The sequence below is a fragment of the Hypanus sabinus genome, chromosome 10 (assembly GCF_030144855.1).
Source record: "Hypanus sabinus isolate sHypSab1 chromosome 10, sHypSab1.hap1, whole genome shotgun sequence".
Taxonomy (NCBI): Eukaryota; Metazoa; Chordata; class Chondrichthyes; order Myliobatiformes; family Dasyatidae; genus Hypanus; species Hypanus sabinus.
The window spans coordinates 18,184,148-18,203,819 of record NC_082715.1 but is presented as its reverse complement, the minus strand read 5'-3'; the positions used below and the strand labels follow the sequence as shown (position 1 = coordinate 18,203,819).

The 19,672-nt window shown below is 42.6% G+C and overlaps 1 protein-coding gene across 1 annotated transcript in view; it reads right to left on the bottom strand.

Moving 5' to 3' along the window:
- slc35f1 (solute carrier family 35 member F1) overlaps window positions 1–19,672 on the bottom strand; it is a 356,182-nt gene that overhangs the window by 220,804 nt on the left and 115,706 nt on the right. Inside the window, exon 2 of the mRNA XM_059981464.1 lies at window positions 9,408–9,583. Within this exon, the coding sequence (XP_059837447.1) occupies window positions 9,408–9,583 (176 nt within the window). The remainder of the gene's footprint in view (window positions 1–9,407; window positions 9,584–19,672) is intronic.

Sequence of the window (19,672 nt, the reverse complement as noted above, 5' to 3'; positions counted from 1 at the left end):
CATTTAGAGTAAGGGAGATTCAAACAAAAGGACATGAGTTGAGAGTTAGGGGGCAAAAGTTTAGAGGTAACACAAGGGGAAACTTCTTTACTCAGAGAGTGGTAGCTTTGTGGAACGAGCTTCCAGTAGAAGTAGTAGAGACTGGTTCGATATTGTAATTAAAAAAAAAATTGGATAGGTATATGGACAGGAAAGGAATGGAGGGTTATGGGCTGCGTGCGGGCCAGTGGGACTAGGTGAGAGTAAGCATTCGGCATGGACTAGAAGGGCTGAGATGGCCTATTTCCGTGCTGTAATTGTTATATGGTTATATAGCTAGGGTACCTAAGGCTTTTGTACAGTACTGCTGCCGCAAAAACAAAGGTAATTTTATGACATATGTCAGTGATGATAAACCTGATTCTGATATGGATCTCTGTTGTGGACTGAGAGTAGGAAGGGGGCAGGGAGAGGGGAATCATGGCTGGGAAATGGGGAAGGGAGAGGGGAGGGAGCAGGAAGCACCAGAGAGACATTCTATAGTGATCGATAGACCAATTGTTTGGAATCAAATGATCTTGCCTGATGTCTCAGGGCTGGACGTGTCTGCACCTACACCAACGTTTGCCCGTTGCACTCCTCTTTGCCACCTGCCCCACACCTCTTCCACAGCACTCCACCCTCACCATTCCCAACATCCTTTGCTACTGGCAGATTTACAAATTTGTTCTCCACTCCAAGTTGACAATTACAGTCCTGTGAAAAACTCTGAAGCACCTTAGCTAGATATACAGTATGTACCTAAGGCTTCTGCACAGTACTGTACATAGATTGATTGTATGTCCATAAAATGACACTAGGCACAGGAGTTTTTGCACATAAGGTGACTGCCAGGAAATGATAAAGGAAGGGTGGGGTGAGGATGGGTGGGGTAATGGGTGGATGAAACTGTTTGGGGAAAGTAACTGTACTCAAACCACAAAAGCAGAAAAAGAAAAGGGATCGGAGACATGGATCACAGCCACAAAAACTAGCAGCAAATTGAACGTACAAAATAGGCTTCAGGTATATAATTAAGTATTGCTGTAATTAAATGTAAGAAACCCCCGCAAAAGTATTTAAGCATTAATGACATGTTATTCAAAATAAACATCTCAAGGTTGGGAAGGCAGCAAACTGGTGGTTGGAATTACCAACAAAGCTGTGATGAATTGTTCTTCAATTAAACAGGAGACCCAGCTTGATTTCCTGTTCCAGGCAGGGAATTCCTCCCCAGCTAAGAATGAATATCGAAAATTCAGGAACATGCTGCACACAGTTTTACAATCAAATTGGAAAAGAGTGCACCATACATACTGTAAGTTATGATATTTGCTCGACATGTGCACAGCTCCCTGCTGGGGATGTTAACTAAGCAGATTGCCCTTTATTTAATATTTCTTTTAATTTACATGTTTACAGTCTGAGAACATTCACAAGATCCCTGATTAAAAACACTTTCCTCATTGGTCAAATCAGCTATATTGTTGGATCTGCTTACTCTATTAGATAACTGCTGACTAATGTCAATTGGTTTCCTATAACATGGATGGAATGACAGAGCAATTATTACAATTTCCTTGATAATTAAGTTTTATTTTTGAGATACTAACCTGGGTGTTCTATGATCTCATCATTCAAAGGGATAAAGTATACATGCATTTGGAAAGACGATCGTTCATTAGGGAGAATCAACATGGTGTTACATGGGAGATATTAGAAACATAGAAAACCTACAGCACAATACAGGTCCTTTGGCTCACAAAGTTCTGCCGAACATGTCCCAACCATAAAAATTACTAGGGTTACCCATACCCCTCTATTTTTCTAAGCTCCATTTACCTATCCAAAATTCTCTTAAAAGACCCTTTCATATCCGCCTCGACCACCGTTGCCGGCAACCCAATCCACGTATTCACCACTCTTTGCGTAAAAAAATTACCCCTGACATCTCCTCTGTACCTGCACCTTAAAACTGTGTCCTCTTGTGGCAACCATTTCAGCCCTGGGAAAAAGCCTCTGACTATCCACAAGATCAATGCCTCTCATCATCTTATACACCTCTATCAGGTCACCTCTCATCCTCCATCGCTCCAAGGAGAAAAGGTTGAGTTCACGCAACCTGTTTTCATAAGGCATGCTCCCCAATCCAGGCAACATTCTTGTAAATCTCCTCTGCACTCTTTCTAAGGTTTCCACATCCTTCCTGTAGTGAGGCCAAAACTGAGCACAGTACTCCAAGTGGGGTCTGACCAGGGTCCTATATAGCTGCAACATTACCTCTCGGCTCCTAAATTCAATTCCAAGATTGATGAAGGCCAATAATCCATACACCTTCTTAACCACAAGAGTCAACCTGCGCAGCTGCTTTGGGTGTCCTGTGGACTTGGACCCCAAGATCCCATTGTTCCTCCACACAGCCAAGAGTCTTACCATTAATACTATATTCTGCCATCACATTTGAACTACCAAAATGAACCACTTCACATTTATCTGGGTTGAACTCCATCTGCCACTTCTCAGCCCAGTTTTGCATCCTATCAATGTCCCGCTGTAACCTCTGACAACCCTCCACACTATCCACAAAACCCCCAACCTTTGTGTCATCAGCAAACTTACTTACCCATTCCCCACTTCCTCATCCAAGTCATTTATAAAAATCACAAAGAATAAGGGTCCCAGAACAGATCCCTGAGGCACACCACTGGTCATCGATCTCCATGCAGAATATAACCAGTCTACAACCATTCTCTGCCTTCCATGGGCAAGCCAGTTCTGGATCCACAAAGCAATGTCCCTTTGGATCCCATGACTCCTTACTTTCTCAATAAGCCTTGCATGGGGTACTTTGTCAAATGCCTTGCTGAAATTCATATACACTACATCTACTGCTCTTCCTTCATCAACATGTTTAGTCACATCCTCAGAAAATTCAATCAGGCTTGTAAGGCACGACCTGCCCTTGACAAAGCCATGCTGACTATTCCTAATCATATACCTCTCCAAATGTTCATAAACTCTGCCTCTCAGGATCTTCTCCATCAACTTACCAACCACTGAAGTAAGACTCACTGGAATATAATTTCCTGGGCTATCTCTACTCCCTTTCTTGAATAAGGGAACAACATCTGCAACCCTCCAATCCTCTGGAACCTCTCCCGTTTCCATTGATGATGCAAAGATTATCGCCAGAGGCTCAGCAATCTCCTCCCTCACTTCCCACAGTAGCCTGGGGTACATCTCATCCAGTCCTGACAACTTATCCAACCTGATGCTTTCCAAAAGCTCCAGCACATCCTCTTTCTTAATATCTATATGCTCAAGCTTTTCATTCCACTGCAAGTCATCACTACAATCATCAAGATCCTTTTCCATAGTGAATACTGAAATAAAGTATTCATTAAGTACCTCTGCTATTTCCTCCGGTTCCATACACACTTACCCACTGTCACACTTGTTAGGTCCTATTCTTTCATGTCTTATCCTCATTCTCTTCACATGCTTGTAGAATGCCTTGGGGTTTTCCTTAATCCTGCCCGCCAAGTCATTCAAATGGCCCCTTCTGGCTCTCCTAATTTCCTTCATGAGCTGCTTCCTGTTAGCCTTCTAGATCTCTAACATTACCTAGCTCTCTGAACCTTTCGTAAGCTTTTCTTTTCTTCTTGACTAGATTTACTACAGTCTTTGTACACCACGGTTCCCCTACCCTACCATAACTTCTCTGTCCCATTGGAACGTACCAATGCAGAACTCCACACAAATATCTCCTGAACATTTGCCACATTTCTTCCATACCTTTCCCTGAGAACATCTATTCCCAATTTAAGCTTCCAAGTTCCTACCTGATAGCCTCATAATTTCCCTTACTCAAATTAAACGCTTTTCTAACTTGTCTGTTCCTATCTCTCTCCAATGCTCTCTCCAATCTTGACTCACAAATTTGACAAGCTTTTTGACCAAATAAGCAAGAAGGTTGATCAAGGCAGGGTAGTAGACATAATCCCTATAGACTTCCATAAGGCCTTTGATAAAGTTCCACATGATATGCTAAGTTAAATGGACACAGAATTGGATTGATGGTAGAAAGCAAAGGGAGATTATGTAAACGTGATTTTTGAAGTTAGGTGACAAGGTGGAGATACGTCTCTACCAAAGAAGCAGTAAGACACTCCTTCCCTCTGCTAGCCTTCAGGTCACCGATGCCAGGCAGACAATCTCTGAAGTGTATTGATAATGGCTGGGGTCACTCATTTGTAAAGACACTGCCCAGAAGGCGGCAATGGCTAAGTACTTCAGTAGAAAAATTTGCCAGCAACAACCATGGTCATGGAAAGATCATGGTTGTCCACATCATACGACATGGCACATAACGAACAAACAAATGTTGATGTGGAAGCACATGACGCATGGCATTCCCTGGGACTCAAATGACACTAGAGCAGATGGCCTCACTGACAGTGACGATGGTCAAGAAATGGCAATTGGAGGCCTAATTTGGTTAAGTGTGAGGTATTGAATTTTGAGAAGAGAGATCAAGGTAGAACTTTAACAGTTCATGGTAGGACTGTGGAGAGTGCTGAAGAACAGAATACAAGTGCATGATTCTCTGAAAGCTACATCACAAGTAAGCAAGTTGGTGTAGAAGGCTTTTAGCATGCTGGCTTTCACAGTAAGGCCACTGAGAAAAGAAGTTGCGACACTTTGTTGCAGTTGTACAAAAGATTGGTGAGGCCACAATTGAAATATTGTGTTTTGGTTTAGTCATTCTAATAGTCAATGTTTTGGGCTGAGACCCTTCTTCCGTACTGAGAAGGAAGGGAGGAAGCACCAGAATAAAAAGTTGGAAGGAAGCAAGCTGGAAGGTGATAGGTGAAGCCAAGTGGGTGGAAAAGTACGGCTGGAGAAGAATAATCTGGTAGGAGAGGAGAGTCAACAGTAGGAGAAAGGGAGGGAGAAGAGGACACGGGGGGAAGTGATAGGATGTTGTCAGGACTTAAGGGCCTGAGCTATGAAGAGAGAATCAGAATCACGTCTATTATCATTTGTAGTTTTGTGCCAAAAGTACAATACAAGAAAGAAAAATGGCTGAGCAACAGACACAAAATGTTAGAGCAAACACAAGCAAGTCTGCAGATGCTGGAAATCCAAAGCAGCGCATACTCAATTCTGGAGGAGCTCAGCAGGTCAGGCAGCATCCATGGACAAGAGTAAACAGTTGATGGTTCAGGCCAAGACCCATCTTCTAAAATGTTAGAGGAGTGATGAAGAGTCTTAGCACGAAACACAGACTGCATTCCCCTTCATTCCTCCTGCATTTTGTATGCTTTGCTCAATATTTTCATATCTACAGAATTTCTTGTATCTATATAAAAATTACTGTAAGTTATAATGGATAGATACATAGACAGACAGATAAAAAGAGGAATAAAGAAGTGGTGCCCATGGACCATTCAGAAATCTGGTGGTGGAGGGACTAAAGTTTTTCCTAAACAGTAGGTGTGGATCTTCAGGCTCCTGTACCTTCTTCCCGATTGTAGTAATCAGTAGAGGTTGGGCAGACTTGGATATTTTTCACTGGATATTTTTATCAAAGGTGCATAAGGTTATGATGTGGGGGAGGAACACATAGGTAGGGTCAATGCACCGTCACTGTTCCAGGATTTGGGAAATCAAGAACTAGAGGGCATAGGTTTAAAGTGAGAAGGACAAATTTAATAGGAACTTGAGGGACAACCTTTTCATCCACAATTTCATAACCCTACTCCTGCCAGAGGAAGTTGAGGCAGGTGCAATAAGAATATTTAAAAGACACTTGGACAGATACATGAATTAAAAAGATATAGAGCAGGGGATCCCAATCTGGGATCCACAGGCCACTTGTTTAATAGTAGGGGTCCATGGCTTTAAAAAGGTTGGGAATCCCAAATGATGGTGATGTCCATCAGTAAGGACCCCCACCCCCAGGTCTTGTCCTCTTTGCACTATTAACATCAGGATGGAGGAACGGAAGTCTGAAGGCACACACTCAGTGATTCAGCAACAGTTTCTTCCCCTCTGCCATCCAATTTCTAAATGAATATTGAGCCCATGAACACTACCTCAATACTTTTTATTTCTTTTTTTTGCACTACTTATTTTAACTTAACTATTTAATAGATATTTTATATACACACACGAGATGAACTGATCTCCAAAAGTCAGAAAGTTAAAGATGAAACATTGAGTCATCAGAAGAAAACCTTTCCTACGTCCTCACCACAATATTCAGCATCAGAAGTTTGCACAGGAACATCTAAACAAGCCTGATGCATTTTGGAAACAAGTCCTGTGAACTGATGAAGTTATAATAGAACTTTTTGACCGGCATGAGCAAAGGTATGTTTGGAGCAAAAAGGGAGCAGAATTTCATGAAAAGAACACCTCTCCAACTGTTAAGCACAGGGGTATATTGATGATGCTTTGGGCTTGTGTTGTACCCAGTGGCACGGGGAGCATTCCACTGGTAGAGGGAAGAATGAATTCAATTAAATACCAGCAAATTCTGGAAGCAAACATCACTCTATCTGTAAAAAAAGCTGAAGATGAAAAGAGGATGGTTTCTACAGCAGGATTATGAGCCTAAGCACTCCTCAAAATCCACAACTCCTCAAGAGGCACAAGCTGAAAGTTTTGCCATGGGCAAAAGACTGCCCAACTAGAGCATTCAACCAGAATGCAGAAGACAACAAACTGCAAGTACAAAAATAAATAAATAATTGTAATAGATCAATAAGAAACAAATATTGAGAACATGAGATGAAGATCCTTTGAAAGTGAATCAATTGGTTGTGGGAGTTCAATAATAAACAGTTCAATAATGGGGCAAGTGAAATTGAGTGAAGTTATCCCCTTTGGTTCAAGAGCCTGATTGTTGAGGGGTAATAACTGTTCCTGAACCTGGTGGTGTGAGTCCTGAGGCTCCTGTACCTTCTTCCTGCTGGCAACAATGTGAAGAGAACATGTCCTAGATAGTGGGAGTCCCCGATGATGGATGCCAGTACTAAGAAACAAAGGGAGGGGAGCGTGTGAATAGCGACAGAGGCAAGGAGGTGATAGGGAGAGGCAAGATTGTGCTGCAAATGATGGAATCAGATAGGAAAGGAATAAACAGATTATGGTGATGAACAAATGTCTAAAGGTGGAGTGGTAAAAGTAGTTCCAGCTACAGGATATGGTAGTTCTAAAACAAGAAAAAGAGTAACACAAAACTAGTGCATTAGACACTGCTGATAAAGGGAAAATTAAGTCATTTTATAAGGAGACAGAAAACAAACCATCAAGGTCATAAGAACATATGACGAGGGAGCAATATTAGGCCATTCAGCTCATTGAGTCTTCTCTATCATTCCATCATGGCTGATTCAGGATGCCACTTAACCCCATATACCTGCCTTCTTGCCATATCCTTTGGTGCCCTGACCAATCAGGAAACTATCAACTTCCACCTTAAGTATACCCACACACTTGGCCTCCATCGCAGTCTGTGGCAGAGCATTTCACAGATTCACCACTCTTTGGCTAAAAAAAAGTCCTCCTTACCTCTGGTCTAAAAGGTCACCCTTCAATTTTGAGGCTGTGCCCTCTAGTTCTGGATACCCCCACCACAGGAAACATCCTCTCCACCACATCCACCCTTCTAGTCTTTTCATCATTTGGTAGGTTTCAATGAGATCCAGCACCACCCTCCCCCCACGCATTCTTGTAAATTCCAGTGAGTACAGGCCTAAGGCTGCCAAATGCTCCTCATATGTTAACCCCTTCATTCCCAGAATCATCCTTGTGAATCTCACCAATGACAACACATCCTTTCTGAGATATGGGGCCCATAACTGTTGACAATACTCCTGACTAGTGTCTTATAAAGCATCAGCATTATCTCCTTACTTTTATATTCTATTCCCCTTGAAATAAATGTCAACATTGCATTTGTCTTCTTTACCACCGACTCAACCTTTTGGGAGTCTTCCACGAGGACTCCTAAGTCCCTCTGCACCTCTGATGTTTGAACCTTCTCCCCATTTAGATAACAGTCCGCACTATTGTTCCTTTTACCAAAACGCATTATCATGTTTCCCAACACTGTATTCTATCTGCCACATCTTTGCCCATTCTTCTAATTTGTCTAAGTATTGCTAAAATCGCATTGCTTCCTCAGCACTATCTACCCCTCCACCTATCTTCATATCTTCCACAAACCCATCAATTCCATTATCCACATCATTGACAAACAATGTGAAAAGTAGCAGTCCCATTACTGACCCCAAGAAGCACCACTAGTCTCTGGCAGCCAACCAGAAAAAGCCCCTTTTATTCCCACTCGCTGCCTCCTGCCTGTCCGCCATTCCTCTATCCGTACCAGTATACTTCCTGTAACGCCACAGGATTTTATCTTGTTAAGCAGCCTCAAGTGTGTCACCTTATCAAATGTCTTCTGAAAATCCAAGTAAATGACATCCACTGCTTCTCCTTTGTCCAACCTGTCTTGAAGGATCCCTTCTATCCTGCTTGACATGGCATATTCTGGATTAAGCAATTATTAATTTCAGCTACCAACCTTTAGACTTGAACATGGATTGTAAATTACAGTTAAAATATAGCCCTGGACAATGGAACCAGCTAATTGAAAACTAGACAATGCTGATAAACATTCACTTTGGATGTCTGAAGGAGGCATGAAAATTATTTGTAATTCATTGTAATTATAGAATTGTCCTTTGATCTTTAGCATATAAAATGTGATATAATATTGGATCAAAGGGCTCTTCCTTGGAGTGGGTCTCATTTAGATGAATAAAACAATTCGGTATCCACTAGCTACAGTGTGCCTCCAGTGACTTTGTTCATGTTACAATACTGTTCACCATTTCAAGAGGGAAAAACACTTTACTTAATCAAAGCGTCTATCAAAGAAAGATATCTGCATTATACTATGTCCAATAATGATACGGTAACTGATCCCCAGAGGCAATCTGATAAAAGAATATTGTTAGCAGCTAACAAACATTACAGTTCAGGCTAACACAGTGAGTAGTTACAGTATTTTCATGAAGATATATCCTTAAGCATTGAATTACCATTCTTCATACTTCACCCCAAGCTATCTTGTCATCAGTAACACTAAACAGAGCTTTGTCAATTAACTCAAAACAAGATTTGAGTAGTTGCAGACGTGACACCACAATCACAAAATTGTTCTGAACTGATAAATCAGCTGCAGAGGGCATTTTTACGTTTACGTTTGATACAGGAAAAAAAATTACCAATTCGCAACAACCCGCTGTATGAATTCTTTCTTTCCACACATTACAGTTAAAAGAGGAAAAGGTCTTGTGAAGTTAAGTGCGGCCTACCTTGTCGTACTGCCAACGTGGTTGTGTAAACCAGGAACAGGAGGATGTAGTTGAGAAAACTCTGAAACACCGGCGTGTTGGCATGGAAGTCTTCGACCAAGTACTTGCTAGTCAGGCCTATACCACAGATCAACAATGATAGCACCTGGCCCAGTGCCAGCGACACCAGCAGCTCTCTAAAGGAACAAGTGATCTGCGTATTAGGGTAATGTTAATGACCAGTGACAAATTCTACAATGGATTGAGCGGCAACACAGACAGGGCCCAGAGGGAGCCATTTTTACAATTAAGTAGGATGTAAAACTGAAAAGATTTCCAAGCTTCTGCAATAGTAACTTTTCAAAAACTAATCTTATTTTTTTTGCCATGTTCAAGGTCTTTGGGTAAGCATATCTGAAAGAGTGAACAGTCAGCTGTCAAAAAGACTGCTTTCACAGCCTGAGTTCCGTGGGTAAATTAAAATGAACTGTTTTCAGTCAAATGTTATTACATCACCTTTCTGAATGTAACTATTGAATGGGAAGTTCTTGACCTGCAGTGATGACTTAACTCATCATTGATGCTCCATCTTCAAAGAGAGGAAGCCATAAATTAAATGTCCAAGGCATTGAAACTTGCTTGAGGACTTCAGTTGTGAGAGAAAAAAAAACAAATAAAAATAATACGCACATTTATTTATTGAGATGCAGAACAGAATAGGCCCCTTTCTTCCTTTTGAGGCCCGCCACCCAGCAGTCCCCCTGATTTAACCCTAGCCTAATCTCAAGGCAATTTACAATGGCCAATTAACCTGTAGGGCTTTGGACTGTAGGAGGAAACCGGAGCACCCAGAAGAAACTAACACAGTCAAAGGGAGAACATACAAACTCCTTACAGATGGCGACGGGAATTGAACCTGGGACACCTGCACTGTATAAAGCATTGAACTAAACACTACACTTCTGTGCCATCCATTTCTTATGCTTTGGGTCATCTTAGCACTCCCAGAACCTTAACGTGATTCTTGTCCAACTTTCCATCTCACCAAATCTCCACATTTTGAACAGTTATTATGCCACAGCCTTCAGGCTCCTGTTCCGCCATGGACATAGTCATTCATAACTACTCTGTACTGATTCTATGACCTACAGATTCAATTTCAAGCACTCCTTACATACAGCTCATGTTCTCAGCATTACTTTTATTTGCAGTTTGTCTACTTTTGCATGCTGGTTATTTGTCAGTCTTTGGTTATATGCAGTTTTGGTAAAACTCTTTTGCACTTCTTTTTTCCCTTTAAATGTCTACAAGAAAATGAATTTCATAGTAATATATAGTTACATGAAATTTAATTCAGTTCAAGCTCAAGTTGGATAATAAACTTATTTTGAACTTTGAGCATCCATGACGATACTGTTCCCAGCTTTCTGAAGGGACTGCTCCTTCCATAAAAACCTGGCTCACCATGATACCATGGACAATACATTGGTATTGGCTTTTCTTTTCTTCATGGCTAACATGATGGAATCTGTCATGGTCTAAACATGAAGGTGCAAAAGGTATTATCATTCGGGACACAATAATACATTGATTGGTGACTGCTGGACTAGAATTCAGTACAAAACATTGTTTTTAGTGCAATGCAAATTCAAAGCATTTACATCTGGCTGGAACAAGGTAGCCATCTATTTGGGGCTCAAATTACATCAATCAAGAAATTCAAAAACGTTCCACATCTTGACATCACTTCTGCATCAGACGTCTGTACAGTTACATCACACGGGCATCATGGTGGCATAGCTGTTAGCACAACATTATTAGGGTTTGAGGCTCCCTGGAAATCGGAGTTCAATTCCCATGTCATAGAAACATAGAAAACCTACAGCGCAATACAGGCCCTTTGGCCCACAAAATTGTGCCGAACATGTCCCTACCTTAGAAATTACTAGGCTAACCCATAGCCCTCTATTTTTCTATCCTCCATGTACCTATCCAAAAGTCTATTAAAAGACCCTATAGTATCATATCATCGTGAATGAAACATATATTATTATTAAGGGATTGGACACGCTAGAGGCAGGAAACATGTTCCTGATGCTGGGGGAGTCCAGAACCAGAGGCCACAGTTTAAGAATAAGGGGCAGGCCATTTAGAACAGAGTTGAGGAAAAACTTTTTCACCCAGAGATTTGTGGATCTATGGAATGCTTTGCCTCAGAGGCAGTGGAGGCCAATTCTCTGGATGCTTTCAAGAAAGAGTTAGATAGAGCTCTTAAAGTTAGTGCATTCAAGGGATATGGGGAGAAGGCAGGAACGGAGTGCTGATTGTGGATGATCAGCCATGATCACATTTAATGGCAGGGCTGGCTCGAAGGGCCACCTATTGATCACCTATTGTCTGTTGTCTATCATATCCGCCTCCACCATCTTTGCCGGCAGCCCATTCCACGCACTCACCACTCTCCGCGTAAAAAATTTACCCAACATCTCCTCTGTACCTACTCCCCAGCACCTTAAACCTGAGCCCTCATGTGGCAACCATTTCAGCCCTGGAAAAAAGCCTCTGACTATCCACACGATCAATGCCTCTCATCATCTTATACACCTCTATCAGGTCACCTCTCATCCTCCGTCACTCCAAGGAGAAAAAGCTGAGTTCACTCAACCTGTTTTCATAAGACATGCTCCCCAATCCAGGCAACATCTTTGTAAATCTCCTCTGCACCCTAATGCAATCAATTATTTTGTGCTTTATATCTGTAATTAATTTAGATCACTTTGTAGAGGTCTGTTTTCACTTTGACATGAAAAAGTATTTTTCTGCTGATCAATGTCAAAACAGCCTAATTAAATCCACTGTGATTTAGTGTGTTAAAACAATAAAACATGAAAACCCCGGGGGGGGGGGGGGAATATTTTTTTATAGGCAACGTACATCTATTAATGCAGCCAATGCACGAAGGAGCCAATTTAGCATCACTTATGCTTAATACTACTCTATGTGACAATGCTGTAAGGTAGTAATACAACAAAGACGCATTTTAATTCCAATCCCCTCACCCCCTCCCATAAAAGTGGAGTTTAGGAGGGGTGATGGTACCCAATGGCGACTCCTTTGCTTGCATCTTCAGAAACAGCTCCATTTTCACTTTTAATATCTTTATTTTAACCTTTCAGGGTTCTTATGAAGACCCTGACCTGGAATTAAATGCAGACTTCATTTATTTGAGGGAAAGGGACCTGTTCTCAGGGTTCCACGACTGGCCGTTAATCGATACGCCAAGGGTTTGGCCTCAAGGTCTTGCTCGTGTTCGGAAGCCTAAGATCTCGGGGCTCTGAAGTTGGGCGGATCGAGGGTCGGTGTCACGGCAGGAGATTCGTGTGTCGTCGAGGAGGCCAGAAAATCTTTTGCTGTGGCCCCGAAGACCCGAGGTCTTTGCGATCTTCGGACACAGAGCTCAAAAGAGCAACAAAACGGACTTTTTAAGATCACAAACCAGCGGGTTGTTGTTATGTCTCCCGCTCGCTGTGAAAATGGGGGACATCTCCCTCTCCCTTGCCAGGGAGAGATAGCACCTGTGGTTTGTCAAATTTCAGATGAAGTGCGTAGACTTTGGGGTAAATTTGGTCTGTGTGTTTACTGTTGCTTAGCGCACGCTTGGGCTCAGTGACGGCGCCGACGCTAGTTTTTTTGTTTGCTGGTGGGGGGAGGGGAATTCGTTGCTTGCTGCCACTTACACGTGGGGGGGGGAACTTTGGGGTTCTCATGTTTAACTATTGTTCACTCTTTGGGGCACTTCTCTGTTTTCGTGCATGTTTGCGAAGAAAAAGCATTTCAGAATGTATATTGTATACATTTCTCTGACATTAAACTTGACCTTTGAACCCTTAAAGTCAGTATTTAGTAGATGCACCTTTGGCAGCAATTACAGCCTTGGGTCTGTGTGGATAGGTTTCAATCAGCTTTGCACATCTGGACACTGCAATTTGTCCCATTCTTCTTTGCAAAACTGCTCAAGCTCCATCAGATAGCATGGGGATCAAGAGTGATCAGCCCTTTTCAAGTCCAGCCATAAATTTTAAATTAGATTGAGGTTTGGACTCTTGACTTGGCCACTCCAGGACATTAACATTGTTATTTTTAAGCCACTCTTGTGTTGCTTTGGCTTTATGCGTGGGGTCATTGTCTTGCTGGAAAACAAATCTTCTCTCAAATCGCAGTTCTCCTGCAGAGAATACATACACAACGCTGGAAGAATTCAGCAGGTCGGGCAGCATTGCTGAGTTCTTCCAGCGGCGTGTACGTATTCTTTGATCCACAGCATCTGCAGTTGTATTTTTGTGCAGATCTCTTGTAGACTGCATCAGGTTTTCCTCCAGGATTTTCCTGTATTGTGATGCATTCATTTTAACATCTACCTTCACAAACCTTCCAAGGCCTGGTGCAGTGAAACATCCCCACAGCACGATGCAGCCACCAGCATGCTTCATAGTAGGGATGGGGTGTTTTTGATGATGTGCAGTGTTTGGGTTATGACAAACGTAGCGTTTAGTCTGAAGGCGGAAAAACTCAATTTTGCTTTAATCAGACCAGCTGACTTTACAGTCTCCCATATGCCTTCTGGCAAAGATTCCGTGTGAGTTTTTTTCAACAATGGCTTTCTCTTTGCCACTCTCCCATAAAGCTGCAACTGGACAACAGTTTAGTATGTGTAGTCTCTCCCACCTCAGCCACTGAAGCTTGTAACTCCTCCAGAGCTGTCAGAGGTCTCTTGGTGGCCTCCCTCACTAGTCCCCTTCTTGCACGGTCACTCAGATTTTGAGGATGGTCCGCTCTAGGCAGATTTACACCTGTACCATTTTCTTTCCATTTCTTGATGATTGACTTAACTGTATTCCAAGGGATATTCAGTGACTTGGAAATTTTCCTGTATCCATCTCCTGACTTGTGTTTTCAATAACCTTATTGTGGAGTTGCTTGGAGTATACATTTGCCTTCGTAGTGTAGTTTTTGCCAGGATACTGACTCACCAGCAGTTGGACCTTCCAGATACAGGTGTATTCTTACTACAATCAATTAAAACACCTTGACTGCATAAAGGTCTCCAAAAGCAGATCTCCATTTAACTGATTATGTGACTTCTGAAAACATTTGGCTGCACCAGTGATGACTGGTGTGTCATATAAAAGGGGGAGAATACTTGTGCAATCAATTATTTTGTGCTTTATATCTGTAATAAATTTAGATCACTTTGTAGAGATCTGTTTTCACCTTGACATGAAAGAGTATTTTTCTGCTGATCAATGTCAAAAGAGCCTAATTAAATCCACTGTGATTTAATGTGTTAAAACAATAAAACGTGAAAACCTCTGGGGGGAGGGGTGAATACTTTATATAGACAATGTACATTTATTAATGCAGCCAATGCGTAAAGGAGCCAATTTAGCATCGTTTATGCTTAATACTACTCTATGTGACAATGCTGTAAGGTAGTAATACAACAAAGATGCATTTTAATTCCAATCCCCATTCCCATTCTGACAATCTGATGAGGATGAAGGAGCGACACCTTATATCCCATCTGGGAAACCTCCAACCTGATGACATGAACATCGGTTTCTCTAAGGTCCGGTAAATTTTCCCTCTCACCCTTCCCCCCGGCTCCCCTCTTATCTTTTTCTTCTCACCTTCCAGGTGCCCCTCCTCCATCCCTTTCTCCCATGGTCCACTCTCCTCTCCTCTCGGATTCCTTCTTCTTCAGCAGCCCTTTACCTTTTCCACATTCTCCCCTCCCAATGTCTCACTTTATCGCACCTCTTCCACCTACCTACCTTCCCCCTCGCCTGGGTTCACCTATCGCCTTTTAGCTTGTGCTTCTTCATCTTCCCCCACCTCCTTATTCTGCCTTCTTCCCTCTTCCTTTCCAGTCCTGACGAAGGGTCTCAGCCCGAAAAGTCGACTGTTTTTCCCCCTCAATAGGTGCACCTTGACCTGCTGAGTTCCTCCAGCATTTTGTATGCATTACTGCATGTTGGAAGGTTTGCAGGGGACATGGTAACTCCACGCATCATGGAATCATAAGAGAATCAAAATCCACCGGATGGTTGAACCAACTAATGCATCCTCCTCAAATGCCTGGCAGATATTTGCATTTATCCCTATTATGGGCTGATTATTCAGATATTGTTTCATGCTGCTCAATCGTGAACATCATTCAAATTCTGCCAGCCTGCATTAATGATGTGATCATCTGGGTGCAAGTGCTCTGGAAGATGACCAAGCCTAACAGAACAGTACAGTCCCCTAGGCTGAATGTGGAGCAATTCCTAATTCCGATCATGGCTACCAGTAGCAGCTGAAAAGTATGAGATTTCTTGGAAACCCTCCAGTAACGCTGGGTCAGATGGACTGTGATCCTCAAGACATCCACATCCAGACATTTTCCACAGAGCATCCGGAAAATCTGCACTGACTCCTCGTTTGGAAAATGAATCAAATCTTTTAACACGTCACCACATTTCCCAGCTTCTTTCAGTAAACTCCCAAGCCCATGAATTTGTGCTGTCCTGCCTCCTCAGTCCTTGAAATATGAACTTGCTCTAAATTTCCCAGGTAACTGGGAACATCAACTATTCACATTTGGCTAATTCGTTCATACACAGGAAACATGTGGCTGTTTATAAAAGAAATATGAGAACCTGCATCTGAATGAATGTCATGGCTGAATCTCAAAGGCTTCGCACACCACCAGATGGAGCCCTTGAGTCAAGGAATGACAAAAATGAAAGAGGGGTAAGTACCCCTGTACTCAGATGCAGATAGTGATATTATTGTTTGGAAGTGATGATGCAATGAGGGATGCCATGCATTTCCAGGACCCAGGGAGGAGGCAGATAGACAGATGAATACAAAAACAGATATTCTTAGAACCAGGCTGCAGCAAAATAAATAATCAAATTCAAATCAAATGAAATTCAAGTTTAATTATCATTCAACATGCATGAATACAGCCAAGCCAAATACAGTCCAAGGCCCTGAGCAACGTGTCCTGCAAGTTGATAGTATGGTTCCCAGCAGTGCGCAGGTGCATGCAATCCAGCCTGTCATTTCACCAATCAAGCACTGCAGGGCAGCACCAGTGGGCAAGGCCAGCCCCCAACCAAGCACAAGACGCCAGTCAACACTGCCTCCGGTGACTCCACTCCTGGACTGCAGCAGCAGGCAAGCCCACGGCTTGAGACCTAGTCCTAGCTACAATCGAGGCCACGCAGCTCTCTCATCGTCTGTTGTGCCACCAAACAACTGAAACAGGCCTGTGATATCTAACAATATCAATGTCCAACAGGGTCTTGCAATCACCCACAGTTGTGAAGGGTCTTGCCTTCACACACCAACCCCAATGCTTTTGATGCCTTCCTGTAGCAGGCAGCAACATGGTCTGCACCCAGTCCATCACCTCTGCCAATAAATACCTCACTGATGAGATAGACCTGTAGTATTCAAAGTTCCTACCCACAAATGTAAATCCATAGCTATGTGTCACTACACCAACATTCAGTGCACATGTCCCACAACTTGTACATATTTACTGCAATACACTGACATGTTGCCACAGACACAACATGCTTTCCCCTCCCTCATGCAGGAGGTACTAGTAACCACCTGCACTTTATAATGATTTCATAAAGGTTAAAGATGAAGATTAACTTTATTTATCACATGTACATCAAAATACATGGTGAAATGCATCACTTCAGTCTATGAACAACACAGTCCGGGGACAAGTTGGGGGCAGCTTGCCAAACTTAGCATGCCTACAACTTATTAACCAGAATCTCTTTGGAATGTGGGAGGAAACCCATGCGGTGATGGGGAGAATGTACAAAACTCCTTCCAGACAGCGGCGTGAGTTTAACCCCGATCTTCTGAATGCCGGCACTGTAAAGTGCAATGATAACTGCCATGCTACCATCCCGGCCTACGTAGCAGCATTACGGCCAAAGACACTAAACGAGAGGAGAATTAGAGATCATTGATTACACTGGACAACAAAGATTTTGCTTTCTGAATACTTTTGGGTGTATCTTATGGATTTTGGGCAGCTGACCATGAAAATCACCACGAAATTTTCCTGTCCTGCACTATTTTTTTGAAATTCCCTTTACTTGTTATCTCAATTCATAATTTAACTCTGAATAACTGCTACCTAGATTAAGGAAGGCATTTTTGTTGCTCCACAAATCAAACAGGCCATCAATGACAGGCAATTCGTAGAACTTCTGGTGGGACTGGAGAAAATCACATGGAAGGCTTTCAAAAATGTTGTTAAAGTTTTTCTTAGTAACTACAGAGCACCAAACTACATGCAACTATTTGACAACGTAAGACCAGAAGATATAGGAGCCGAAGTAGTTCATTTATCCCATCGAGTCTGCTCAACCATTTCATCATTGCTGATCCATTATTCTTCTCAGCCCCATTCTCCTGCCTTCTCCCCATATCCCTTCATGTCCTGATTAAAAAAGTATCTATCAACCTCTGCCTTAAATATACATAAAGACTTGCCTTCCATAGCTGCCCATGGCAACGAATTATACAGATTCACCACTCCCTGGCTCAAGAAATTCTTCATCTCTGTTCTAAAAGGACGTCCCTCTATTCTGAGATTGTGTCCTCTGGTCCTAGACTCTTCCACCAGAGGAAATGTCTTCTCCACATCCACTCTATTGAGGCCTTTCAACATTCGGTATGTTTCAACTTGGTTACTCCTCATTCTTCTGAATTCCAGTGAATACAGGCCCAGAGTCATCAAACGTTCTTCATATGTAAAGCTGTCAATCCTGAAATCATTTTCTTAAACCTCCTTTGAACCCTCTCCTGTGTCAGCACAACCTTTCTAAGAAAAGGGGCCCAAAACTGCTGACAATACTCCAGGTGAGGCTTCACTAGTGCTTGACAAAGTTTTAACATTACATCCTTGTCTTTATATTACATTACAATATGCTTCAAACATACAAAACCATTAAGTGCATCATGCCACTCAAGATTCATTTTCTGTGTTCCCATTTAGACTTCCTCACAGCAGATCTTGGTGCTGTCGCTGACGTGCATGGGGAAAGGTTTCACCAGGACATTGCAGGCATGGAGAAATTTTATCAGGGCAACAGGAATCCATCAAAGCTGGCTGATTATTGTTGGACATTTCAGTGAGAAGCCTCAGACACTAAGTACTGTACAAAGGAAAATTATCAACAAAAGATTTTCAGCTTAGTTGAGCTATTACAGAGAGTCAGTACTGTTATGCAACTAAACACATTATATTCATTAAAAAATAATTTCTTGTTTCTTCAAATTTCTATGCAATACAAGCAGTCTGAAGTTATATTTATGTTCAACTTTGAGTGGTCTATCATAAACAAAAAAACATTATAAGGAAGCAACACTTTTGAAAAATGTCATTGTCAAGAGTTATAGTTCTTCTCTCTTACATCAGAGGTTCCCACCCTTTAATATGCCATGGATCCCCACCGTTAACCGAGGAGTCCATGGACCCCCTATCATACATCAACCTCATTTCCACATCCCACTATATTTATTGGTTTGTAATAACTTACTGATTTAAGTCTATGCCGGTTCTATTACACCACAACCCGGTCTCATTCCCCAATTCCTTCCCCACAGTCCTGTCCTATTCCCCAATTCCTTCCCCGCAGTCCTGTCACATTCCCCTGTTCCTTCCCCACAGGTTTTCGTCCCGTTCCTCTGTTCCTTCCCCACAGTCCTGTCCCATTCCCCTGTTCCTTCCCCACAATCCTGTCTCATTCCCCAATTCCTTCCCCACAGTCCTGAGTCCCGTTCCCCTGTTCCTTCCCCACAGTCCTGAGTAACATTCCCCGTCCCTTCCCCACAATCCTGTCCCATTCCCCTGTTCCTTCTCCACAATCCTGTCTCATTCCCCAATTCCTTCCCCACAGTCCTGAGTACCATTCCCCTGTTCCTTCCCCACAGGTTTTCGTCCTGTTCCTCTGTTCCTTCCCCACAATCCTGTCTCATTCCCCAATTCCTTCCCCACAGTCCTGAGTCCCGTTCCCCTGTTCCTTCCCCACAGTCCTGAGTAACATTCCCCGTCCCTTCCCCACAATCCTGTCCCATTCCCCCGTCCCTTCCCCACAATCCTGTCCCATTCCCCTGTTCCTTCTCCACAATCCTGTCTCATTCCCCAATTCCTTCCCCACAGTCCTGAGTACCATTCCCCTGTTCCTTCCCCACAGGTTTTCGTCCTGTTC